Source organism: Rhinoraja longicauda, chromosome 23 (assembly GCF_053455715.1).
Source record: "Rhinoraja longicauda isolate Sanriku21f chromosome 23, sRhiLon1.1, whole genome shotgun sequence".
NCBI classification, from domain to species: domain Eukaryota; kingdom Metazoa; phylum Chordata; class Chondrichthyes; order Rajiformes; family Arhynchobatidae; genus Rhinoraja; species Rhinoraja longicauda.
The window spans coordinates 8,267,548-8,295,285 of record NC_135975.1 but is presented as its reverse complement, the minus strand read 5'-3'; the positions used below and the strand labels follow the sequence as shown (position 1 = coordinate 8,295,285).

The 27,738-nt window shown below is 43.2% G+C and overlaps 1 protein-coding gene across 1 annotated transcript in view; it reads right to left on the bottom strand.

Moving 5' to 3' along the window:
• The window catches only part of col7a1l (collagen type VII alpha 1-like), a 265,380-nt gene that overhangs the window by 44,690 nt on the left and 192,952 nt on the right, over positions 1–27,738 (bottom strand). Inside the window, exons 84-87 of the mRNA XM_078419535.1 lie at positions 13,538–13,618; positions 5,333–5,386; positions 2,903–2,956; positions 338–400 (exon numbers count right to left, since the gene is read on the bottom strand). Of these exons, the coding sequence (XP_078275661.1) occupies positions 338–400; positions 2,903–2,956; positions 5,333–5,386; positions 13,538–13,618 (252 nt within the window). The remainder of the gene's footprint in view (positions 1–337; positions 401–2,902; positions 2,957–5,332; positions 5,387–13,537; positions 13,619–27,738) is intronic.

Below are 27,738 nucleotides of genomic sequence, written 5' to 3'. Positions count from 1 at the left end.
TCTCCAACTTTAGATAGTCTCCACCTATATCCTTCCTTTGTCCTGCCCCCCTGACATCAGTCTGAAGAAGGGTCTCGACCCGAAACGTCACCATTCCTTCTCTCCTGAGATGCTGCCTGACCTGCTGAGTTACTCCAGCATTTTGTGAATGAATCCATATTCTCACCATTCACTTATAAAGCAAGGAGCTAATGATTATCTCTCAATGTAACTAATCTTTTGGCCTTCACTTACAGCTAGAAACCTCAATTCTAGCAAAGTTAGTTCTCTTTAAAGTTCTCGCTTGTGCCTGTTATATTAGGAACAAGAATATTGATAAAGCAAGATGGATACTAACCTTTTTCCCCATTAGACCATTTAATCCCAACTTTCCTGGTAACCCAGGCTCACCCCTTTCGCCCTTTAAGATAGAAAATATGTAACAGTCAGGTGCAAGTCAAGGTTTTGGTTTTTGCTTATGCCCAAATGTATCCTCCTCCTCTCCCCCCACTCACCATCAACAACACCATAGTCACATCTGTGGAGTCATTTAAGTTCCTTAGAACCATCATCTCTAGGGACCTTAAATGGGCGGCCACCATCGACTCCACAGTCAAAAAGGCCCAACAGAGGATGTACTTCCTGTGATAACTGAAGAAACACAATCTGCCACAGGCAATGATGGTCCAATTCTATACTGCTATCATTGAGTCCGTCTTCACCTTCTCCATCATGGTCTGGTTTGGCTCAGCCACCAAGCACGACATCCGGAGGCTGCAACGGATCGTTCGCAGAGCTGAGAAGGTTGTTGGCTGCAACCTTCCTCCCATTGACGAACTGTACACTGCAAGGGCCAGGAAGCGAGCGGGCAAGGTCATACTCTCACCCTGGCCACAAACTCTTCGAAGCACTTCCCTCTGGAAGGCGACTCCGGACTGTCAAAGCAGCCACAGCCAGACATAAAAACAGCTTTTTTCCATGAGTGATAGTTCTACTCAATAACCAAAGTCTGTAGTCTCTTTGTTGCTCTGGTTTATTTCCACCCACATGCTTAGACCGTAGTGTTGTATCCTTATTGTTTTGATGTGGTTATGCTTTATTCTTAATTGTTAACTGTATGTTTGTGTTGTCATTTGTGAGCAGAGCACCAAGGCACATTCCTTGTATATGCATACTTGGCCAATAAACTTATTCATTCATTCATTCATTCATTCCATTGAATTGGACGTGTTCTTTAAACACCTTTAACTGCTTCTTGTCTCCTGCCATTTTTGAATTTCTGTCACTCTCCAGGTTGCATTTCTTGGTCCTCCTCCACTGCTCTGATGAAGTTCAACATGAGCTTTAGGAACAGCACCTCATTTTCTGATGAGGCACATTGCAGTCTTCTGGGCACAACATTTTCAACAATATCAGACATTGAGTATTTCCTATTTTTGTTTTAATTCAGATTTTCAGCATCTACTGCATTTTCTTTTTGCAATTTTAGATAATGCTGCTTTTTCCACTTACATTTTCACCGGACTGATCTTTTGTTTATTTACCACCTATGTCTCATTTACCACCTATGTCTCATGTCTATGTCTCATCTTCTTTCACCTTGTATTTTCATCCCTTTTGTCATTTAATGAGCCCTGCAATCCATCATAAAACAGACCTTCCTCCACTTCTCCCTTTCTATGCACCTAAAAAAGCTCTAACATTTTCCAGTTCTGATTATAGATCATAGATTCAGAACATTACTTCTGTTTCTCTCTCCACAGATACTGTCTGATCTGCTGAATACTTCCACCGTTTTCTATAAAAAAATGATTCTTCACAAAGCCACACTTATTTGCACATACAAAACCAGCTGTTTTGCAAACATAGGACCCTGCCTGCTTTGAGAATTCTGTTCATTTATTTTTTATGGTTCATCTCCAATGTAATGCTTTCATGTATTTCTATTCCTACTTGTTCTAAGGCAGGGAATAATCTCCATGCACAAACATCCACCCATCACCATTGTCCTCCATCAGTATATTCTTGATACCACCATCCACCGCGATCCCACCCAAAGTTCTTTCTGCCCCCGGCCCTGTCCCCGCCACAATCTTTCTTGCAAACATGCTTTCTGCAGTGAAACTACCTGCAGCCATGGGATCAGCTGAAATTATTTAGTCGTACATAACTTCCAAAAACTGCCTTTGTATTGCCAGACTGCATCACTGAAAGAAAGTCATGAATGAACTAGAAATGGAGACTCTGGTTGGGAAAAATGAGGCACGGGCCAGATATAACCAGCTGGGATCAAATGTATCTCTGGAGTTGTTTAAGGGACTGAACAGCAAATAAGAATTACACTGTTCTGGTGAAATGATAGGTGCATATGATAGATAAACACTTTTGACTCTTAACTCTCTTGAATGTTTACTTACAGCCTCGTGTTTCAGTCTCTACAGCATCAAATCTGTCTTCATACATTTGCTACCTCCAGATATAGCTTCTCCATCACACAATAGATCAGTTTATTTATACTGCAACAAGGGTATCGGCCAAAATTATGTAAGAGACACTCTAGATTGGAGTAAGATGTGGACTATCAATTCCTATTAGACAAACTCATTATGCTGGTGAAATAATATCTGCTCTGTAAAATACCATACATTACAAACAAAATCAAAAAGTATTATTACTTGGTTTGCTCCCGATAAGAATAAATATAATTTCTTTCTTCATTTAACTCCCACACTGTGAAGCAAATAGTCGCAAGCTGTGAGGGGCAAGTGAGAAACATTGATCTGCATTGACTAATCCAAAGCAATTAAAAAAATGAATCTTCACATGCATAACCTCGAATTATGAGTTAGGAGAATGGATCAGGAAAACAAATAAACTGAAAACTTTATCAAAAGGGACTCTTTAAAAAAAAACCTCCAATCACCTTTTCAGCGCCAATTCCTGAATGTCCTCTTTGGCCTGGAAGACCCCGTGAACCCTAAACAAATGAAATGCCTGTTACTGCTAACACAACCATTCTCTTCACTTTGCACACACAGAAAAGAGGGGATTAGCAGACAATTGCACTGTGATATTGGGAATAGTAACCGTGGCATGAAATTTGTACTGTACGAAGGTGGAATGTTTGATTATTTAAATATATTATGTTTTATACAAATTTAAAATCAGCGAGCAAGATTTTCACTTGCTCCATCGTTCCTTGATTTCAGACGTGACTATGATATGGCTTCTAAACAGCATCAATTAAGCTTGAGAAAGCTCATTGCCAGCAAGCTAGTTAAACCAGAAACAAGATTTCTGGTACGGCACGGTAGCGCAGCGGTAGAGTTGCTGCTTTACAGCGAATGCAGCGCCGGAGACTCAGGTTCGATCCTGACTACGGGTGCTGCACTGTAAGGAGTTTGTACGTTCTCCCCGTGACCTGCGTGGGTTTTCTCCGAGATCTTCGGTTTCCTCCCACACTCCAAAGACGTACAGGTATGTAGGTTAATTGGCTGGGTAAATGTAAAAATTGTCCCTAGTGGGTGTAGGATAGTGTTAATGTGCGGGGATCACTGGGCGGCACGGACTTGGTGGGCCGAAAAGGCCTGTTTCCGGCTGTATATATATGATATGATATGATAAGATTAACAGAGAAAACATTGGGATATTAGTTTAACGTAGTTTAGTTTAGAGATACAGTGCGGAAAAAGGCCCTTTGGCCCACCGAGTCCGCGCCGACCAGCGATCCCCGCACATTAACATTATCCTACACATACTGGGGACAATTTACACTTATACCAAGTATACAAATCCAAGCCAATTAACCTACAAACCTGTATGTCTTTTGGAGTGTGGGAGGAAACTGAAGAGCTCGGAGAAAACCCAGGCAGTCACGGAGAGAACGTATAATCTTCGTACAGACAGCACTGGTAGTAAGGATCAAACCCGGATCTCTGGTGCAGTAAGGCAGCAAATCTACCGCTGCGCCACCATGCATTTTGTGGTGATGCATTTCAGGTTTCAAAGAAGAATAGATAACTTCACCCCTTAATAGGCGGTGCACCGGTTATATGGTGCGATATACCTTGCATGGCCAGTACAGCAATAGAATCGATTTGAAAGTGATTGCTGTAACTATAAAATATCCAAAGGAAAATGGGAGTATGATTGCTAAAGAAAGTTTGGACAAGAAATTCAATTACACTGTGTATTTTACACACTTCTGTGCACATGAAGTATGAGGCTGTTTAGATCACAGTAGAGGCATAAATAGGTAATTCATGTTTAAACAGTCATGAGATTTCTTGGGGAATAGATTTTAATGGAATGGAACAAAGGTTACTTGAGCATTCCTTATAGGGTCCAATCTCTCTGAACAATATTTGGGAGTTTGCCACAAAAGATCACAATGATTGCACCGGTTATATGGGCGATACCTTGCATGGCCAGTACACAGCAAATTCACTCCCTCGTGGCCTCAGATGACGCTGGTATGAGGCACCATGGGAATAATGCTTTTAAAATTGAGGGTTTTTTTGGATTGAGGGGCCATTTGGGCTAGCCTAAGCTATTAACAAACAGACCAACAAAATTCATTAGGAGGTCTGTTATGCAATAGCTGATGGGGTGGAAGGTGAGGACAAGGGGGACTCTATCCTTGTTACAAATAGGGGGAGGGGGAGCAAGAGCGGAGCTGCGGGATATTAAGGAGACCCGAGTGGGAGCCTCATCTATAATGGAAGTGGGGAACCCCCTCCCATTCCCATTCCCACGCAAATTGGAGGAACAGCACCTCATATTTCGCTTGGGTAGTTTACATCCTAGCGGTATGAACATTGAATTCTCTAACTTCAGATAATCCCTGCTTTCCCTCTCTATCCCAGTTCTCCCACTAGTCTTCCTGTCTCCAACGACATCCTATCTTTGTCCCGCCCCCTCCCCTGACACCAGTCTGAAGAAGTGTCTCGACCCGAAACGTCACCCATTCCTTCTTTCCAGATATGCTGCCTGACCCGCTGAGTTACTCCAGCATTTTGCATCTACCTTCGACAAAATTTATTGGCAATCATCTTTTTTTATCAAGTCCAATACTGCCCTTTGCTGGCTACAAATAAACATGTGAGAAATACTTGATGGAAATTTTCTGTGTGGCCGTTAATGTAAGGAGATATTAGATCTTACCTTGGCCTTTCCTCATTGACGAATGGTTGAAGAGTTTACCCTTTGGCCTATGTTCCACCATTCAATGACACTGAGAATGACTGAATATATATCATTCACTATGGCACATGATTGCATTCTAATTAAGAAACATTCTCCAGTCAGATGTCCAGTGAGAGATCTTGTGCAGCAATCATGATATCCACTTTACCTTCTCACCTCTCTGTCCACTATCTCCTTTTAAGCCTTGGTCTCCCTTATCTCCCTAAAACAAAAAGAAAGTTAATAAACACCTTCTAGTATTTCCTTTAGACAGCTTAAAGAAGTCCACGTACACTTAAGGCAAACTCAACACCAATAAGCCACAAAGGGCAATGGGACGAGTAGTCGGTCCATATGTTTGAGAATCAACCATTGCTCATGGAGGATTGAGGGAGAATTTTGACCAGAAGAGTTGGCAAAAGTACAAAAATGGCAACCTTCGATGGAATCAAAACCAGTGAAACTTTGATTTACCATTTCATTGAAACATTGGAACATAGAAAAATAGGTGCAGGAGTAGGTCATTCGGCCCATCGAGCCAGCACCGCCATTCAATGTGATCATGGCTGATCATCCACAATCAGTACCCCGTTCCTGCCTTCTCCCCATATCCCTTGATTCGGCTAGTCCTAAGAGCTCTATCTAACTCTCTTTTGAATGCATCCAATGAATCGGCCTCCACTGCCTTCTGAGACAGAGAATTCCACAAATTCACAACTCTCCATGTGAAAATGTCTTTCCTCATCTCAGTTCTCAATGGCCTACCTCTTATTCTTAACTGTGACTCCCCCAACATTGGGAACATGTTTCCTGCATCTAGCCACACATTCAGATCCCCTATCTCCCTGTTCCTACCCTTGCTGGCACAAGGTACTGGTAGCAACCCAGAGGTAACCACCCTAGAAGTCCTGCTTTTCAGCCTCCTGCCTAGTTCTCTATACTCACGTTGCAGAACCTCCTTCCTCTTCTTACCCACATCATTTTCTGCCTACATGCACAACTACTTCCGGCTGCTCACCTTCCCTCTCGAGGATGTTCTTAAGTTGGTCTGAAACATCTTGGACCCTGGCACCAGGGTGGCAACACACCATCCTTGAGTCTCGCCTGTCGCCACAGAATCTCCTGTCCGCACCTCTGATAATGGAGTCACCCACCACTATGGCTCTGCCTGACGTCGATCTCTCCGGTCGAGCCTTAGCGCCAGGATTCGAGTCACAGACCTGTCCGCCGCTTGGACTAGAAGCATTGTCTGCCCCGACAGCTCCCAAGAGGGTGTACCTGTTTTCAAGAGGCACTTCCACCAAGGTCTCTTGCACTAGTTCCAAAAGACAATACCACCCTGCATCTACCAAACTGAGAAGTCAGCCTAGATTATGTGCCCATATCCTGATACGGCTCAGGCTCTATATTAATTTTGTAATATCTTCAAAAAAGCAGAAGTTCTCACAACCAGTGGTGAGAACTGGCCACTGGGCCATTTGTAGACAGAGAATCAGCAAATATTCAGCAAGTCTCGGCTGACATGTTTGTCATAACGTTCAGTGAAAAAAACTGCTCTGGAATTCTTTGTGCACAGTGAGAAAAAATCAGGAGTCCTGAATATTGCATAATGGGAAATGATTTGCCTTATGCAGATGGTGCTAAGAGTTAAAGAAATAGAACATAGAACATAGGAAAGTACAGCACAGGAATGGGCCTTTTGGCCCCAAATGTCTGTGATGAACATGATACCAAGATAGATTAATCTCACCACCCTGCACAAGATCCATACCCCTCAATTCCCTGCATATCCATGTGCCTGTCCAAAAGCCTCTTGAACAACACCATTGCATCTGTCACCCTTGACAACACATTCCAGGGATCCATCACCTTCTGTGCTTAAAAAAAACTTGCCATGCACATCTCTTTCAAACTCTGCCCCTTTCACCTTAAAGCAGTGCCCTCTACTCTTTGATATCTTCACCCTGGGAAATATGTCTGTCTATCTATTCCTCCTCTGCCTCTTATAATTTTATATTCTTCTATCAGGACTCCCTTCAATCTCAGACCTGCGAGAAAACAATCCAAGTGTGTCCAATCTCTTCTTATAGCAATTACACTCTATCCCAGGCAGCATTGTGGTAAACCTCTTCTGCACTCTCTCCAAAGCCTCCACATCGTTCTGGTCAACCAGAACTGCACACAACACTGCCTGACCAAAATCCTATAAACCAAGCAACAAAGGCAAGAATGCAATATGCTTTCTTTACTTCTCTATCTACTTGCAGGGAGCTATTAACTTGCAAACCAAGATACCTCTCTTGCCATTAACTGTATACTTTGCCTTTACATTTCATCTCCCAAAGTGTAACACCTCGGACTTGCATGGATTAAACGTCATCTGTCATTTCTCTGCCCATTTCTGCAACTGATCTATACCCCACTGTATACTTTGACAGCTTTCCTCGCCGAATACAAATCCAGCAATCTTGGTGTCTTTTACGTTTTTGTTTTGAAAGTTTCACTATATCTACCCAAGAGTAAACCTTTGCCCATTTCTCCGCTACATTTCAATTGAATAAACTTTCCCCATGGCGCTTAAGAAAATTATACAAATTGGGCTGCTGGGTAGGTGATTTGTAAAGAGGAAAGTCAAGCTTAAAACAACAAAGATTTTCGGGTTATGTCCATTATTGCGTTGAAGTATTGTGTGCTTCAGCTAAGGAATTCATGTCAATTGAGCTGGTGTCTTCCTGAGCTTGTGTGGGAGAGCAACCGGAACAGGGAAGCAAGCACCTCATTAAGCAATTTGATGAAGAAGCTCGTAACGGCCTATATTTGTACTGCTGGTAATTTTCACGCCTACCTGCTGCCATGCGGGAAATGACAAACTAGGCACCCAGCATTGCTATATCTCTGCATCAAGTTAAACTGATTTCACAGTCAATGACATACTGAAAATGAATGGAAAAGCAATTTGAGAATTGTCCCCTCGGGTTGTGAGTGCACCCCTTTAAATATATTACTTTTATGATAGCAAAGGGAGTGCAAATGAAAATGTTATCAAGGAGATATAAAAATAAGAATTGAAATCATTCAATGAAGGCTGATATGCCTCTTTACAAATATGCCCCGTTGTCTGCTCTGGCTCTATTTGGAGATTATAATTGGCTTTGATTTCCTTTGTGAAGGTAGTATTATATAAATTTTCAGCTACGTGCACTTTCAGGGTTATATGTTATCTTCTTGTCTTTGGATACCTTTGTAAATCAAACGTACAGCGTCTAGAATTTTACCTGTGAATTATGTTCAATCCCCTGATGTTTGCATTTTCCACAGTTCCCGCACATTGTCTCAAAATGTATTTCACTGCTGAGAAAGCTAGGCACAACCTATTCTGAGATTCCGCCAGTTTTGCTAATATGGGACGAAGAACACAAGATATCGCAGGGCCTGGACACAGGAGCAGGCCACCACCCCTCGAGCTTGTCCTTCCATTCAATATGGTCATGACTGCTCCACTTCTATTCTGTGCCAGTTTCACATAACCCTCAATTCCTTGATCTTCCAATTATTTATTTAACTCCGCCTAAAATGTCTCTAATAACACGGTCTTCACCACCCGCTGAAGCAAAGCATTCCAGAGATTCACCTCTTCTCTGAGGGAAGAAAATTGTACTTAACACAGTTTTAAATGACAGACCCTTATGTTGCAACCAGATCCCCTTGTTCATGACTCTCTCACAAGTGAAAACTTATCAACATCTACCCTGTGAAACACTCTTTGCGGGTATATTATGTTTAAATAAGCATGGATTTATGCACCGCCATTCATTGTGATCATGGCTGATCATCCACAATCAGTAACCCGTGCCTGTCTTCTCCCCATATCCCTTGATTCCGCTAGCTCCTAGAGCTCCATCTAACTCTCTTTCAAATTCATCCAGTGAATTGGCCTCCACTGCCCTCTGTGGCAGATAATTCCACAAATTCACAACTCTTTGGGTGAAAAAGTTTTTTTCTCATCTCAGTTTTAAATGGCCTCCCCTTTATTCTTAGACTGTGGCCCCTGGTTCTGGACTCCCCCAACATTGGGAACATTTTTCCTGCATCTAGCTTGTCCTGTCCTTTTTAAAATAATTTTATATGTTTCGATAAGATCCCCTCTCATCCTTCTAAATTCCAATGAATACAAGCGCAGTCTTTCAAATCTTTCCTCATATGACAGTCCCGCCATCCCGGGGATTAACCTCGTGAACCTATGGTGCACTGCCTCAATAGCAAGGATGTCCTTCATCCAATTAGGAGACCATAATTGCACACAGTACTCCAGATGTGGTCTCACCAGGGCCCTATACAACTGCAGAAGAACCTCTTTACTCCTATACTCAAATCCTCTTGTTAGGAAGGCCAACATGCCATTAGCTTTCTTCACTGCCTGCTGAACCTGCATGTTTACTTTCAGTGACTGGTGCACAAGGACACCCAGGTCTCCTTGCACCTCCCCTTTTCTTAATCAGACACCATTGAGATAATAATCTGCCTCCTTGTTCTTGCCACCAAAGTGAATAACCTCACATTTATCTACATTATACTGCCTCTGCCATGCATTTGCCCACTCACTTAAACTGTCTAAGTCACCCTGCAACCTCCTAACATCCTCTTCGCAGTTCACACTGCCACCCAGCTTTGTGTCATCTGCAAATTTGCTTGTGTTACTTTTAATTCCATCATCTAAATCATTAATATATATTGTAAATAGTTGCAGCCCCAGCACCGAGCCTTGTGGCATTCCACTCGCCACTGCTTGCCATTCTGACAAGGACCCGTTTATTCCTAGTCTTTGTTTCCTGTCTGCCAACCAATTCTCTATCCAAGTCAATACCCTACCCCCAATACCATGTGCTCTAATTTGGCCCACTTATCTCCTGCGTGGGACCTGATCAAAGGCTTTCTGAAGATCCAGATACACTACATCCACTGGCTCTCCTTCATCCATTTTACTTGTCACATCCTCAAAAATTTCCCGAAGATTAGTCAAGCAGGATTTCCCCTTCATAAATCCATGCTGATTTGGACCGATCCTTTTACTGCTATCCAAATGCGCCGTTATTACTTCTTTAATAATTGACTCCAGCATCTTTCCCCCACGGATGTCAGGCGAACTGGTCTATAATTTCCCGTGTTCTCTCTCGCTCCTTTCTTGAAAAGTGGGATAACATTAGCTACCCTCCAATCCACAGGAACTGATCCTGAATCTATAGAACATTGGAAAATGATCACCAATGCATCCACAATTTCTAGAGCCACCTCCTTGAGTACCCTGGGATGCAGGCCATCAGGCCCTGGGGATTTATCAGCCTGCAGTCCCATTCTCTCCCAATACAAATTTCTTCCAGTTCCTGTATCTCCCTAGATCCTCTGTCCTCTAGTACATCTGGGAGATTGTTTGTGTCTTCCTCAGTGAAGGCAGAACCAAAGTACCTGTTGAGCTCCTCTGCCATTTCCTTGTTCCCCATAATAATTTCACCTGTTTCTGTCTTCAAGGGACCCACATTTGTCTTTACTAATCTTTTTCTCTTAACATACCTAAAGAAGCTTTTACTGTCCTTCTTTATATTCTTGGCCATCTTCCCCTCATACCCCATCTTTTCACCCCGTATTGCCCTTTTTGTTACCTTCTGTTGTCCTTTGAAAGTTTCCCAATCCTCTGGCTTCCTGCTACTCTTTGCTATGTTATACACCTTTTCTTTTAATTTTATTCCATCGCTAACTTCCCTTGTCAGCCATGGTTGCCTCTTACTCCCCTTAGAATCTTTCTTCCTCTTTGGAATGAAATGATCCTGCACCTTTTGGATTATGCCCAGAAATTCCTGCCATTGCAGTTCCATTGTCATTCCTGCTAGGATCCTTTTCCAGTCGACCTTGGCCAGCTCCTCTCTCGTGCCTTCATAGTCCCCTTTGTTCAACTGCAACACTGGCACTTCTGATTTAACCTTCTCCCTCTCAAATTGCAGATGAAAACTTATCATATTATGGTCACTACCTCCCAGTGTTTCCTTTACCTCGAGTTCCCTTATTAAATCTGGTTCATTGGACAACACTAAATCCAGAATTGCCTTCTCTCTGGTAGGCTCCAGTATAAACTGCTCTAAGAATCCATCTCAGAGGCACTCTACAAACTCCCGTTCTTGTCCAGAACTAACCTAATTTTCCCAGTCTACCTGCATATTGAAATCTCCCATAACCACAGCGGCATTATCTTTGTTACATGCCAATTTTAACTCCTGCTGCAACTTGTACCCTATATCCAGGCTACTGTTTGGGGGCCTGTAGATGACTCCCATTAGTGTCCTCGCAAGGGACTGAATTTCATTCCTCACCAACAGAGCTACCTCACCTCCTCTGCCCATCTGCCTGTCCTTTCTATAGGACATATAACCCCGAATATTCAGTTCCCAGTCCTGATCTTCCTGCAGCCATGTCTCTGTAATCCCCACAATGTCAAATCTACTAATTTCTAACTGAGCCTCAAGCTCATCCACTTTACTTCTTATACTTTGCGCATTCATATATAAGAGAAATAAATCCGCCATTATTACCCATTAACATGCTACAAGTGATTCTAACCCCTAACATTGTGGCCTAGAAAACCCACTTAGTTTAGGGGCAGTTAAAGATAGGAAATAAATGGCATCCTTATAGTGATCTCTGTATCTTGTGGACAAATTTAATAAGAACTCATGATACAGATGGTGAATACTCTCCCTTAGATTTTGTAAAAGAGTGAATGCTAGAAAATACTCAATAATTATTTTGCCACCTGGAGTACCCTTAGATTGATGATCTGCTTTAGACCAGGCTTTACTTTACTTTAGATATTGGAATTTAGTGATACAGCATGGAAGCAGGCCCACCGAGTTCGCGTGGAATAGCGATCACCCCGTAGACAGGCACAATGCGACACACTGGGGACAATTTACAATTTTACCAAAGCCAATTAACCTTCTTTGGAATGTGAGAGGAATGGAATGTGAATGGAATGGAATGGTACGTCTTTGGAATGTGAGAGGAATCCGAAGCACCCGGAGAAACCTCACGCAGTGACGGGGAGAACGTACAAACTCCATACAGACAGCACCAGTAGTCAAGATCGAACCCGGGTCTCTGGTACTGTAAGGCAGCAACTCTACTGCTGTGCCAAGTCAAGTCAAGTCAAGTCAAGTTTATTTGTCACACACACATAAATGTGCAGTGAAATGAAAGATTACCCACAGTCCAACAACAAGAGCAATAAAAATAAGCAATAACACACACAATCAAACAAAAAGAAACATCCATCACAGTGAGTCTCCTCCAGTCCCCTCCTCACTGTGATGGAAGGCCAGAATGTCTTTTCTCTTCCCCTGCCATCTTCTCCCACAGTCAGGCTGTTGTAGTTGCCACGTTCCAGGCTGCGCAGGATGGTGAAAGGTCCACGGCGGGCCGACCCAAGCCCCGCGATTCAGGGCGGGTGAAGAGGCTGCAGCTGCCGCTGCCGCTGCACGTCGGGGCGGTCGGGGTGGTCGTGGCTCCCGACATTGAAGCCCCCGCTGGGCGGTGAAAATCCCGCGGCCTATTCCAGGCCGCGCAAGGACGGTGAAAGGTCCGCGGCGGGCCGACCCAAGCCCCGCGATTCGGGACGGGCGAACACGCTGCCTCTGCCGCTGCCAGAGTTCCCGATATCGGCCCCCATCCAGGGGCCTGCGGGCTTCCGACGTCCACGCGGCCCGCGCCGGAGCCTCCGGAGACGAGTCGCAGCCGCTCCCGCAGCATCCGCAGGCAGCCAGCGCCGCAGGTGGTGAGTCCGAGCCGCGGGCTCTGCGAACCAGAGCCCCAGGTGGTCCCAGGTGCATGGCCGGTGGTAGGCCGCAGCGGGAACGGGGACACGACACAGAAACAAAGGTCGCGTCTCCGTTCGGGAGAGAGAATTTTACAGTTCCCGTTCCCTCCCACCCCCCCCCCCCCCCCCCCCCAACATAACATACAAACCCTACACCATATTAAAACTACAATTCAGACAAAAACAACAAAAAACACAAAAGACAGACGGACTGCAGGCAAGCCGCAGCTGCGACGGCAGCGCTGGCTCCACCGTGTCTCTGATCCTACAAGACCTCCCAGGAACTGGAATGAGAGGCCACAACCCATTCATTCTAGTGGGTTCCTGCCAGAGTAAATATTTGACAAACTTCATATTTCCCAGTGAAGTAACTGAGCAACATTTTCAAGATGTAAGTTATTACAATGCACATTGATACAGTCAGTCCAGTGATGTGCACATTCCCAGTACTTCAGCTAAAATATATAAATTAAATGAATTAGAGTATCTCCTCAATTGGGATGTTTTCCTTACCAGATCCCCCTTCTGTCCTTGCAAGCCTCTGTCTCCTTTCATTCCTTTAGCTCCACCTTTACCATCAAGTCCAGCCCTGCCCTAAAATAAATAGTTAGAAAGATATAATAAACATAAGCTTCTTCATAATTCCAAATAGGGCTCATGTAAAAATAATTTCATCTTCAAGAGTTTTTAAAACGTTAGTGTTATTTTTAATGACCTTTGAATGGTGGCAACGAATGGACCATTTCCCACTAGCAGATCAGTAGAACAACATAGGCTGTTTGACACTAACCCATAAAACAGTTTTCAAGTCAATGTAATAGATTTGTATATTATCAAAATAGATTGGCAATAGTTTACATGATATTTGCTCATTATCTATCAGACTGAGATCCACCAAATATTTTTCGTGGCTGCAATTAGGATCATCCAATTGGGCTAATTTAAAAAAATGATTGCTAGGGATTTGCTTGTTGTTAGTAATAAAATAATCTATTGCCCATGAGAAGGAGTTGTGAGCTGGTTTCTTGAACTACTTCAGTCCTTGTGAATGTGCTTCTCCAATACTGTCAGACTGAACATTCAGGGATTCTGTTGCCAGCTCACAACTACTTCTTGTGGCCATTTGGGGGTGGGCAATAAAGAATTAGCCCAATTGGATGCTCCTAATTGCAGTCACAAAAAAATATTTGGTGGATCTCAGTTTGATAGATAATGAGCAAATATTATGTAAACTATTGAGATATATTTCCAGTTTGAGGAAAGTCTGCTACTGGTTTTTACATCTCTTTGTGTCTCAGCTGGACAGTCACTTCACCAGGATATTCCTCTTGTCCAATCCTTTCAATCTCTCTTAAATTGTCTCAGTCTGCCAGAGCACTCAATGAAGTTTCATCAACTAAAGTTGACACTTTAGCATCTTAAAACCAGTGGAATACTACCAAACTAAAAAAATCAATTGATGGCACACAAGAATGAAAATAAAGAAAAAAGATTTTTATTTGTAAACTACCTTTCATGGCTACTTGATGTCTGAAGACCCTTAAAACACAAAACGTACCTTTGGACTGTAGTGATGTTTGCATTGTAGGAAATACCATTGGCAATTTCATTGGCAACTGCCGCAAACAGAATTATGATAACGATAAGGTAATGATTTATTTTAGTAATGTTAATTAATGAATACACTTTGGCCAGAATTACAGGAAAAATGCTCTTTCTCTACTTCAAAATCTTTACAGAAATCTGAAAATGGAGCAACATTACCACCGCTTTTTGGCACAAGAATAGTATTGTGAGTCAGCCCACCACTGTTTATGAAAGTGGCATTTACGAAAGATCAAAGAATTCAGCATGTTTTAAGCCGTGCAGAAATGACATTATTAGTTTCAGCATTATGTTCTCAGATAATGCACATCGTTTTTATCTCGTCCAGTAAGTTTGATCTTTAAAGCCAGTTCTTAAAATTGCATACCTCAAGGTAATGAACACGTAGGGGAGTGTTGTTGTTCTATAAACAGTTGCTGCAATGATGGGGGAGTGTTGGCGGGAGAGTATATTCAGTGAAATAGTGAAACCGATTGTTGGAAACAGAACCTGTAGGAAGTTCTTTGTGAAAGAGGGACATAAAAAAACTTCCAGACTTATAGCCTGACCATCTTGATGGGAAGGTGGTTCTCTGCAAGGACAAAAGTGCAGTATGAAGGCCTGTACTTTGGGGAAACTCACAGTGCAGGCAAATACTCATTTCCACTCCTCATTCTCGTGGGATGTAAGAAAAGTAAATTAAGTCTTGAGACTGGAGTTTATGTGCCCTTCCAAATCCAGCATTGAGGGGCAAATTCTAAACTGTGGTAGAGATCAGCTGCTGCATCTTGGAACGATCCACAGGTTTGGAAGCTGAGAATGACTGTCATCTTTACCTCCAGAAGAAAAGTAATCAAATGCATGCGTAAAATTGTACTTCAGGTTGCAGTTGATAATTCTCAAAGAATGCAGTTTGAATCTCGGCCTTTTAAATGACTTGGTTTCAAATAGCATGGTTTCAGGAGAAAACAGGGTAACTAAAACCAAATTATTGCAAAGCAAATAAGAAGTGTGGAGTTTCTTGATAGGCATTAAGACAACCAGAAATGTGCACAAAATCACTGTGCCCAAGGTTAAATCAACTTATAACTTGTGGATTTGTTTAAAGAAGTTACTAGACCATAACCTTAGTTGAAAATACTATTCTGAAGTGTCAGTCTGGACATTTCCGTCCAGTTTTTGAATCCAACTTTCTAACTTGGTGCCAAAGTACTACCACGCTGCTAGACCTTCTATGCTTCTTGTTGCTGTCCTGGGATGCTCTCTAGTGCAGTAAGAATAAGAATTCTCTGCTAGCTTGGCAGATCCTTCTCTGTCTCTGTCCACCCAGCATTTGTAAACGAACGTGCGCTAAACAGAACAGACAGCAGTGCAAGTGCAATATTCAACTTGACTTCAGCTGCCTTTCTTCTTTTACAATTCCCATTCTTTGATGTACTTTTGATTGCTGTCTGGGGCACTTTCATCGTGCCATGTTTTATTGCAACTGACCAATTGCCCAGGTTCCTATTTAACACTCATTTTCTGCCTTATACATCTTCCAGCTAAAATGTTCAAAATATCATTACTGACGTATTTTAAGTATGAAGGGCAAAAAGTTCTTCATTTAACTGTTTGGATATATTCAACCATCTGTTATTTCAAAATGGGAACAAAGAAGGATGTTTGATTGTGTGTAAGAAGGAACAGCAAATGCTGGTTTAAACCGAAGATAGACACAAAAAGCTGGAGTTACTCAGCAGGACAGGCAGCATCTCTGGAGAGAAGGAATGGGTGACGTTTCGGGTCGAGACCCTTCTTCAGACTGATTAACTGGATATTTCAAATAACCAGGCTTTTCAATAAGTGATCAAATAGAACTATACAAGAATCTAATATGCAGAAGAAAATAGCTCTCAAAGAACACAATCCTGTAAATATATAACAAAAATCTAATTGAAATATAAACATAGTTTTTTAAAACATAAATCAAGAGCAAAGAATCTATGAATAAGAATGAACATAATTGTGATGAATATCAACTTAACTATGGTCAATAGGGACCAGTTTGCAAATAATTAAATATGTATTAACCCAAGCTGTGAGATTTCGTTTTGATGGCTAATTAACAATAAAACTATCATCAAACAACATTAGATGCTTGGAAATAATTACACATCACATCATCTTTGAAATATGACTTTGAAAGTTGAAGTGTAATTGTGCAATATAAAATAAGTATTGATGGTTACTTCGCAAAAGGTCAACATTAACAGATGTTATCAGAGCATAATTCAATGAACTAACTTTCCCCAATCAATATTCTCCTCACTTTAACTCAGGCTAATGACATTAAGAAAGATATATAGCATTAACATTCTCCTAGTACCTCTTACAGAAACTTCCCGCAGTTCTATGTGATAAGCAATCTGGACTATTTAACTATAGAAGCCTTGGACATAAGTCCTTTATGGTTCTTGCTATCTATTTGTAGATAAACACTTTTCAGTAAAAGTTGCTGGATAGTTGATTAAAAACAAAAACCTTGGATATTTTTCCAGTTGATGAATGGGAACTTCAAGATCACCTAATATAAAGCAGGGATTTTTGTCTATACGACTCATAAAGACAAAGTAGATAGTGATTGACTTCAGGAAGCAAAGCGTTACTCATACGCAGTTTGCATTGATGGTGCCGAAGTAGAGATTGTCGAAAAGTTCAAATTCCTTTGAATATCACCAACAACTTCTCCTGGACCACCCATATTGAAGCAACGACCAAGAAGGCACACCAACACCTCTAGTTCCTTAGAAGGCTTAAAAAGTTTGGCATATCCCCTACAACTCTCACCACCTTCTAAAGATGCACCATAGAAAGCATATTATCAGGATGCATTACAGCTTGGGTTGGGAACAGCCCCATCCAGGACTGTAACAAATTGCAGCGAATTGTGGACACAGCCCAGGCCATCACACAAACCAACCTCCCTTCTATTGACTCCATTTATACCTCACGCTGCCTCGGCAAGGCCAGCAGCATAATCAAAGACGAGTCGCACCCAGACCACTCCCTCTTCTCCCCTCTCCCATCAGGCAAAAGGTACAGAAGAGTGAAAACGCACACCACCAGATTCAGGGACAGTTTCTTCACAGCTGTTATCAGGCAACTGAATCATCCTACCATAACCAGAGAGCAGTTGAACTACTATCTACCTCTGTCCATACTATGTCCCTGGAACTATCCTTAACCAGACTTTGCTGGATTTACCTTGCACTAAACGTTATTCCCTTATAATGTATCCATACACTATAAATGGATTGATTGTAATCATGCATTTACTTTCTGCTGACTGGTTAGCATGCACCAAAAAGCTTTTCATTGTACCTGGTACACGTGACAATAAACTGAACTGAAACTGAAGATTCTAAGGGATGACTTTCTCCACTAATGCACGGGGAGGCTAGGTCTCTTTCCAATCAAATTACCACGCATATCAAGTTTGTATAAAAAGTACTTACTGACCTTTGGAGGGTGATACCCTTCTGCTAAGTATCTTAAACCATTTTGTGCATTAAAGATGCTGCTTCAAGTAGTAGTCAGCTGACATCAAGCTTGGTTAAATTCACAAAAATGGAAAGGGAATGAGAAATTAAAAGCACAAGGAATTCTACAGTTTCTCCAGAGTTCTTGAGAAAGAATAAAACTGTCAGATCTGATGAGCTTGGAGCTCAATACAGGAATGATAAGTACATGAGGAAATACACACGGCCTATTAACAAGAACAAGGGAAGTAAGTTCTGACAAGCACTTCAAATCTTTAACAAGAGTAGTGCTTGGCATGTAGCAGAAACTGAGCTGCTGAAGGCAGATCTTGATCTTATGTATACCAATTAAATCTTGCATAAGCTTGCATGTGATCTACAAGCTGTGCAGTTCCTACCTTAGTTACTGTATTAGTTGCAGCAGAATGAAAGAATTTATAAACCTTTGGTATCACCGTCAGCCAAAATGTTAATTTGTGTGAATTCTACATAAGGATATATTTTGAAAAGTCCGGTACGCTCAATACATAAAATGTAGAAAAATGTTTAAAAAAGGCTCAGAGTGCTGGAATAACTCTGAGTCAGGCAGCATCTCAGGAGAACATGGACAGGCACTGAGTTATGCCAGCACTTTGTGCCTTTTTTGGATTAAACCATCAACTGTAGTGACTTGTATCTCACAGAAAAATGATAACATTTACAGCAGAGAAAAAAGCCTATGTAGCCCAAATTGTCAATGCTCCATGTAAGACTCTGCCAATGTTATTTAATCTCATCATATGCTTTTTTTTTCTTTAGTCTCTCATCTACTTATCCAATTTCCTCATAAAAGCAACAATGCTTTTGGTCGCAACCTCTCCAAAGTCACATTCTATGGACCTTTTTCTGGGTAAGTACATTTCACCTGAATTCTCATCACATTTATTAATGACCAATTATATAGATCCATTAATCCTAGTTTTGGAGTCCCTCACAAATTCTTCATCCCAGCCCTATCAAATTCCATCATAGTCGTAAAGACCCCGATTAAATCCTCTCATTTGGCTGAGTCACAATGGTGTTAGAGATTGAAGGCAAAAATGCTACAGGTTTCCCAATATTTAATGAGGAAAATATCAGCGCTGGATGTCAAATAACCAGTTCTGTAGTTTGAAGAAGAGGGTCAAGGCAGATGTGGTGGTTAGATAGAGATGGGTGCCACCCACATGTGCGAAATGGTGCTTTTTATTGGGTAATATTACTAAGAGCATGTAAATGAGAAATAGCAGTCCAAGATAGATTCTATGGAGTGATGGGGGGGGGGGGATGACATCAGAGGGAACTGTGTTGGCATTTGAGGACAAGCCACCACTTGCAGTTTCAACATCGTTTCCCAGCCCCGCACGGCCTGTTTTTACCTTCTCCCCAAACACAATTGCCCTGGCAGACCCATTGTTTCATCCTGCTCCTGTCCCACGGAAATGATTTCCACGTACCTATCCCAACACCTGTCGCTACACCTCCTCCCTCGACTCTGTCCAGGGACCCCGACAGTCCTTTCAGGTACGGCAGAAGTTCACTGGCACCTCCTCCCACCTCATCTACTGTATCCGTTGTTCAAGATGCGGACTCTTATACGTCAGCGAGACCAAACGCAAATGAAGTTGTTTCACGGAACACCTTCACTCAGCCCGCGTGAACCAACCTGATCTTCCGGTTGCTGGACACTTTAATTCTCCTTCCCATTCCTACACAGACCTTTCTGTCTTCACTCTCCTCCATTGTCAGAGTGAGGTTAAATGCAAATTGGAGGAACAGCATCTCATATTTCACTTGGGCAGCTTACAGCCCAGTGATTTCTCTCACTTCAGGTAGCCCTGGCATTCCCTCTCTCTCTATCCCTCCCCCACCCAAGTTGCACTAGCTTCTCATTTTCATGCTGCAAACAGCTTACAATGGCCTGTTTCCTTTATTATCATTACTTTTTTGCATATCTTTCATTAATTATTCATTATCTCTCCACATCACCGTCTATATCTCTCGTTTCCCGTACCCTAACGACTCTGAAGAAGGGTCTCGACCCGAAACAACTCCCACTCCTCTCCAGAGATGCTGCCTGTCCCGCTGAGTTACTCCAGCTTTTTGTGTCCAACATGGGTTTTAATCTGGGAGGTGGCAACACATTCAAGGGCGTTGGCAAAGAAAGGGAGTTTGGAATTGGCTGGTTGTATATAAAGATGGAAGAATCAAAAAGTTATTTTGAGAAGATAGGTAATGTTGATATTTTAGAAGAAAAAGGAGTAGCACCTTAGGAGATTGAACGATTAATAATTTTATTTAACAGGGATTTCAGGAAAGGAAGTTAACATGTCAGCAGTGTGGTGGCGATAGGTGGGCAATGGGTCTCAGGAACCAGCTGAGATCAGACAGCATGAAGCCAGTCTAGAAAGAAACTAGAGAAAGATTAAATCTTGGATAGAAACATAGAAACATAGAAAATAGGTGCAGGAGTAGGCCATTCGGCCCTTCGAGCCTGCACCGCCATTCAATATGATCATGGCTGATCATCCAGCTCAGTAACCTGTACCTGCCTTCTCTCCATACCCCCTGATCCCTTTAGCAAAAAGGGCCACATCTAACTCCCTCTTAAATATAGCCAATGAACTGGCCTCAACTACCTTCTGTGGCAGAGAATTCCACAGACTCACCACTCTCTGTGTGAAGAAATGTTTCTGGGGCTAGAGCGATCATTAGAAAGATTATTTAATGAGTTAGTAGGAAGGAAGTGTAAGAGACATCCGATTAGATTGTCTTATGTTTAGTAAAAAATATGTTGTTCAGTTCCTTGCACAAGTTTGAGATGGAGGTGGATGTGATATGGATATAGGATTCAAAAAGACTATATGCAAGACAGAAAGATTTGTGAGTTAATGTCAGATTCAGGATTCAGAATGATAGAAGAATAGTGAACAAATGGTGGGGGCCTGGAGAAAGCTCTAGATCAGAGAGACCTAGGTGTGCAGGTACTTCTTAAATCCGCCGAGAAAGGTAGACAGGGTGATGAAGAAGGCTTTTGGCATGCTTAACTTCATCAGCCAGGGTACAGGACTTTGGTTCGGCCACATTTGGAGAACTCTGGTCACCTGCTTGAGAAAGTATGTCATTAAACTGGAAAGGGTGCAACAAAGATTTCCAAGGATGTTATCAGGATTATAGGGTTTGAGTTATAAGGAGAGGCTGGATATGCTGTCTTTTATTCCCTGGAGGATATGAGGCTGAGGGGTGATCTAGTAGAGGTCAATATAGATGAAGATAAGGTGAATGGGCATAGACTTTTCCCCAGAGTAGGGGAGTCAAATACTAGATGGGATTGTTTTAGGGTGAGATGGGAGCAATTAAAAAAACACCTGAGAGGCAGATTTAAAAGACATCCGAGGGGCAACTTTTTCCACTTAGAGGACGTGGTACAGGCGAGTACAATTAAGAAATTTCAAAGACATTTCGACCGGTATGTAGATTCGAAAGGTTTGGAGGGATATGGGCCAGGCACAAGATAGCTTGGTTAGGTAACTTGTATGGCAGAGAAAGGTTGGTCTGAAGGACCATTTTCCATGATGCATAATTCTATGACTCAAATGGTAAGTGGTTTTGGTTGTCAAGAACATATGTCAATAATGCGCAATGTGGTCCTGCTGGATTTGACGGTGAAAGGCAAAGCCGATTGTAAGTGGGCGTAATGAATAGGGTGTCAAGGGAGAAAGCAGGAGTTTAGTTGATCATTAGTTGAAGAACTTCTGTTAAGTAGGGCAAAAGCTTCATTTGTGCAACCACAAATATAAGAGACCCGAGAGATCTTTTCCACTCATCGGTATAGAAGTAGGCTGGAAGAGGATAGAGGGCTTTAGTAGAGAGTGATTAAAGGAACTGATCAGAGTTGGCCCAATCTATGATTCAGATTGATGACTGGAACAAAGGAGTGAGTAGGCTCTGGACATTTATATGGGGAGTGAGATTAAGGAAAGTGGCACAGCAATTAACTTAGAGTACGGGTGAATGAATTAAAATGGAGGTGGATCTCACCCTAAACAATAAAGCTTAAATATATTCAATAGTTTTGACAGTATAACGTGTCGAAGTCTGGAACAGTGCATTCTGTCTATGAGCACATTCTGCCTACAGTAACCTTTGGATTTGTAGCTTTTAAAGTAAGATTTCCTTTTGAAAAGCGAATCAAGTTTCAAGAGTTCAGTAGAGATGTTCTGTATAGTTGTCATTTGTTATGCTAAAATAGATATTCCAGCATCACTTGGATCCTTTGTGACATTTTCTTATGTCAACAGGAATTTTACGTATATTGATTTATGTTTATATTAAGAGTAATTTATTTATATGCAGAACCAACTTTGCCCACGGCCTAGTTTAAAGTATGACTCACTGTGTAGTAAAATAGATATATTTTTTCTACATAATCAAGTTCAATTAGAGAGAATGTGGGGCAGCAACGTGTTTGGGAAGCTGGACAAATATTACCCTACTTTGGGCATCTGCTGCTGCAGAAAGATCCAAAATGGTGTTCTCTGGTAGAAGAAACACATTTTCTTCAGAAATGAAATTTGATTTTAATTTCTCATTAATTAACTCTATTATAAAATTGCAGACTTTTACACATAGCAGACCATTCAGCTCTAGATGGCCTTAACAAAAGGGATTTAATTAGTCCCATTCCATTCTTCTTTCCCTATAGCCTTATACATTTTAACCTTTAATTAAACTGTGCATACACAAAATGCACCATTCCTTTCTTTGCAGATCCCTATCCAGATTCATATCCAGATCCCTATTCATACCCATTGATATGAACTTCATGTGAATTGGCTGATGCATTGTCTATGGTAAATCAATTAATCTTTAAATATAAGGCCATGAAATATTTTGGTTCATCCTAAAATTGTGAAAAGCTATACAAAACTGTAATACATCCTTTTTTCATTTGAGTGGCAGTGGAGGCCAATTCACTGGATGTTTTCAAGAGAGAATTAGATTTAGCTCTTAGGGCTAACGCAATCAAGGGGTATGGGGAAAAAGCCGGAACAGGGTACTTATTTTAGGTGATCAGCCGGATCATATTGAATGGTGGTGCTGACTCGAAGGGCCGAATGGCCTACTCCTACACCTATTTTCTATATTTCTATGTTTCTATGTAAGTAAAGAATCAACATAATTGATGGGTCTAAAGTTGCATACGAGCCAGACCAGGCTAGGACAGCAGATTTCAGAACCTATCTGGGCCAGCAACTTTTCAAGAGTTTACCCTGATGAAAGCAAATCTGATATCTGCGGTTGAGATGTACGAGAGAGAGCCAGCAGGGGATGGGAAGGCACACCTAGGTGGGACTTTATTTGCCTGATCAAAACAGGCGTAAAAGGCATTGAGCCCATCCGGGAGAGTTGATGGAGAAGAGTGAAGATCCAGAGTGTGTTAGGAAATCCAGGCCCGATGACAAAAGGCAAAGCAATAGCCCACTGGTGCCGAGGCATTTAACCTAATTGCAAAGACTGGGATCGTAATAGGGGTGTAACTAGACTGGGTGTAAATAAAGATAAAGGATTCGAGCTGGAAATCCAAATTGCCCTCTTGCGGTCTCTCAAATTGATTCATGATGCTTATTCATCTAAGCCTGTAAGTTAGTCTATTACACATCTGTGGTAATGAGAGATTGTGATATAGATGCCCCCACTCAGATAGAAGGTACAGTATAACGGGTAGGTGGAAGGATGAGGTGAAATAGCCATGGGGCCTTTAATTATTAATACGAAAGGAAAGGCTTGGTAATATTTAAAGATCACCACACAGTATGTCGAAAGGTGTTAGAAAGACACGAGCTGAGTAAATATGCTCCAATGGGGCTTCATGATATGCTCAAACTTTAATGCAAGTTGTTGTTGTTGTGTAGCTCAGGACACATCCATGTGTTACATTCACTCACCGTGACAGGATAGTGTTAATGTACGGGGATCACTGGGCGGCACGGACTTGGTGGGCCGAAAAGGCCTGTTTCCGGCTGTATATATATGATGATGATATGATAACAAGCTGCTTTGCCATGAATCGCGAGAACAGGGTTTGCTTGGCAAATCTGTATCTTGTAGCGACCATAGAGATGGTCCAGGTCGTCGAACCCTCGGATTGGCCAGCGAGGTCACGTGGGAACGCGACCATGGGGATTGGTCCAGGGAACGACATCGCTGATTGGCCAGCGATGTCATGTGCGCGTTTGGCGCCCGATTTAGTCAGTTCGGCGAAGTCTTCAAGGAAGACAGTAAGTTTGTATTGGTTGTCCTGTACCTTGTTGTTTAACTCTGTATTCGTGTATTGCGGCTGCAATAAACTTCGTCTACAACCAACAAGTTTCGGACTCGCCATATTGGTGACCCCGAACGTGATCTGGACGATCACCGACTGAGCAGGAACCCGACGCCTCATTGACGATGACCGAGCAGGTAACACCGGAGTCAAGCGCGGCAGGCATTCATCTTCCGTTATTTTGGACGTACGCACCGCAAGCTTGGTTTATCCACGCCGAGGCTCAATTCCATATAAAGAAGGTGTCGGACGAATCCACGAAGTACTTCTACCTCGTCAGCGCTCTATCGCCGGACACAACCAAGCGCGTGATGCGGTTCATCGTGAATCCACCTGCGGAAGACAAGTACGAGGCCATGAAGAAGGTATTACTGCGAACCTTCGGGTTTAATAAGCATGGTGGTGCGGCAAAACTTCTGCACGTACCGGATCTTGGAGACCAACTGCCTTCCGTCCTCATGGCCGAAATGATGATGCTAGCCGGTGAGCATACGGATTGCCCGAAGTTTGAACAGGCATTCCGCGAGAAACTTCCCGAGGATGTCCGACTGCTGCTTACGGATTGTTCTTTTAAGGACCCCGAAGCATATGCAGCGAAAGCGGACGCGCTCATAGCGGCAAAAAACAAGGCAAGTGGTTCAATCAACAAAGTCTCGACATCGGTGACCACGCCACAGCGACGGCAAGATGGCGCCACGTCTCCCGCCAATTCTCCGAAAGCCCGCCAAAAAGATCCGCACAAGCGCGGCTGGTGCTATTATCACCTACGATGGGGTAACGAATCCCGCAACTGTCGTTTGCCTTGTACCTTCGCGGGAAATGCCTCGGCCGATCGTACATAGGGGCAGTTACGATTGGCCAGAACCGGCGCCTCTATGTCCATGATCGATTCACGGACACAGAATTTTTGGTAGACACGGGAGCCATCGTCAGCATAGTGCCGCCGACCGACCTCGAAACCAGATCGGGTAAGACAGGTCCCACCCTCATTGCGGTTAATGGCAGCCCAATTCGCACTTTCGGTACACGGAAGATGTCCCTTGTGTTAGGCCTCCGCACGTACGAATGGCCATTCATCATAGCCGACGTCAAACAAGCGATCCTGGGCGCAGATTTTCTCTGGGCTTTTTCACTGGTTCCTGATGTCCGCGGTAACGACCTCCGACCCTCTGCCGAAGAGGAGCACGTCGCTCCGGCAATCGCCTCCTCGCCCAGCCCTACTGTCCAGGCCGTCGTCGCGGCCCCCGACTCGTATGCTGCCGATTCTGGCAGAGTTCCCAGAGCTGCTCGTCCAACGTTTTGACGCACCTTCGGCTAAGCACGGTGTGGTCCATCACATCCGCACTGAAGGCCCTCCCGTTTTCGCTCGGGCCAGGAGACTACCGCCAGACAAACTGGTGGTGGCAAGGGCGGAGTTCAGGAAGATGGAGGAAATGGGAATTGTCCGTCAGTCTGACAGCCCGTGGGCCTCGCCGTTACACATGGTCTCCAAGGCATCTGGGGGGTGGAGGCCATGTGGCGATTATCGGCGTCTCAATGCTGTCACCACGGCTGATCGCTACCCCATACCGCACCTACAGGACTTTTCATCTGGACTGGAAGGAGCGGTGGTGTTTTCCAAAATCGATTTGGTGCAAGGATACCATCAGATTCCGGTGCGACCGGAGGACATACAAAAAACTGCAACTATTACTCCGTTCCGGGTTTTACGTAAGGGAACGGCTACTTTCACCTTAGACATGGGCGGCAAGAGTGAACTCGTCTCGGTGTCCCGGCTCAAACCTGCCCATTTGGACCCGGATCAACCAGTCCTGGTCGGTCAAACCCCTAGGAGAGGCCGACCTCCGTTAGTTCCGCCCAGTCCAGAAACCCCCGTTCCGACAGTTCCTCCAGGACCCCCCGTTTCGGCAGTTCCTCCAGGACCCCCCGTGCCGGTAGTTCCTCCAGAACCTCTCGTTCCGGCTGTTCCACCAAGTCCGGAACCTCCGGCTCCTGTGGTTCAGGCTGTCCCTCTCCGTACTCGTTATGGTCGCGAAATCCGGCTCCCAGCTAGGTTCCGCACCTCGGGTTCTGGGGGGGGGGGGGTCATGTAGCGACCATAGAGAATGGTCCAGGTCGTCGAACCCTCGGATTGGCCAGCGAGGTCACGTGGGAACGCGACCATGGGGATTGGTCCAGGGAACGACATCGCTGATTGGCCAGCGATGTCATGTGCGCGTTTGGCGCCCGATTTAGTCAGTTCGGCGAAGTCTTCAAGGAAGACAGTAAGTTTGTATTGGTTGTCCTGTACCTTGTTGTTTAACTCTGTATTCGTGTATTGCGGCTGCAATAAACTTCGTCTACAACCAACAAGTTTCGGACTCGCCATAATCTAACTAATAATTTTAATCACGACGTACAACAGCTTGCAAGCAACTTTTATGATAATTAAACTACTTCTTCTAACTCCATTGACATTTACACATCATAAAACAGGAGAGAAAAGATGAACAAGCAGGCTCAATAACTAGATATTGCAACATGTTTGCTATGTTGCTCTTTACTTAAAGTGCCATTAGATTCATCCTTGGGGATTGCAGCAGCATGCAAAACAGAACAAAAATGTCTTTACTTTAGCAAAGAAGGAATCTAAATTGCTGACATAAATATGAACGTAGGAACAATGATGTAGAGCAAATGATTGTTTTTTTTAATTCAGAACCATATGCAAAGGCATGCATCATAATACATGTGTAAGAAGGAACTGCAGATGCTGGTTTAAACCGAAGGAAGACACAAAAAGCTAGGGTAACTCAGAGGGTCAGGCAGCATCTCTGGAGAAAAGGAATGGGTGACGTTTCGGGTTGAGACTCTTCTTCAGGCAGCATCCTAATACAGTTCAGTAGCAAAATTGAGACTAAGAAAGTGATGAAAAAAACCTTGTCAATTGAAAGAGCTTCTTGTGACATACCACAGCAGTTTGCAATCTAGTTAGAACCTTTCTAAAAGACAGTCACATTTTCACATAGGAAAAATGTCAGCCAACCCGTGGAGCATCAGTAATTTAAAGACAATAGACAATAGGTGCAGGAATAGGCCATTCAGCCCTTCGAGCCAGCACCACCATTCAATATCATCATGGCTGATCATTCTCAATCAGTACCCCATTCCTGCCTTCTCCCCATACCCACTGACTCCGCTATCCTTAAGAGCTCTATCCAGCTCTCTCTTGAAAGCATTCAGAGAACTGGCCTCCACTGCCTTCTGAGGCAGAGAATTCCACAGAT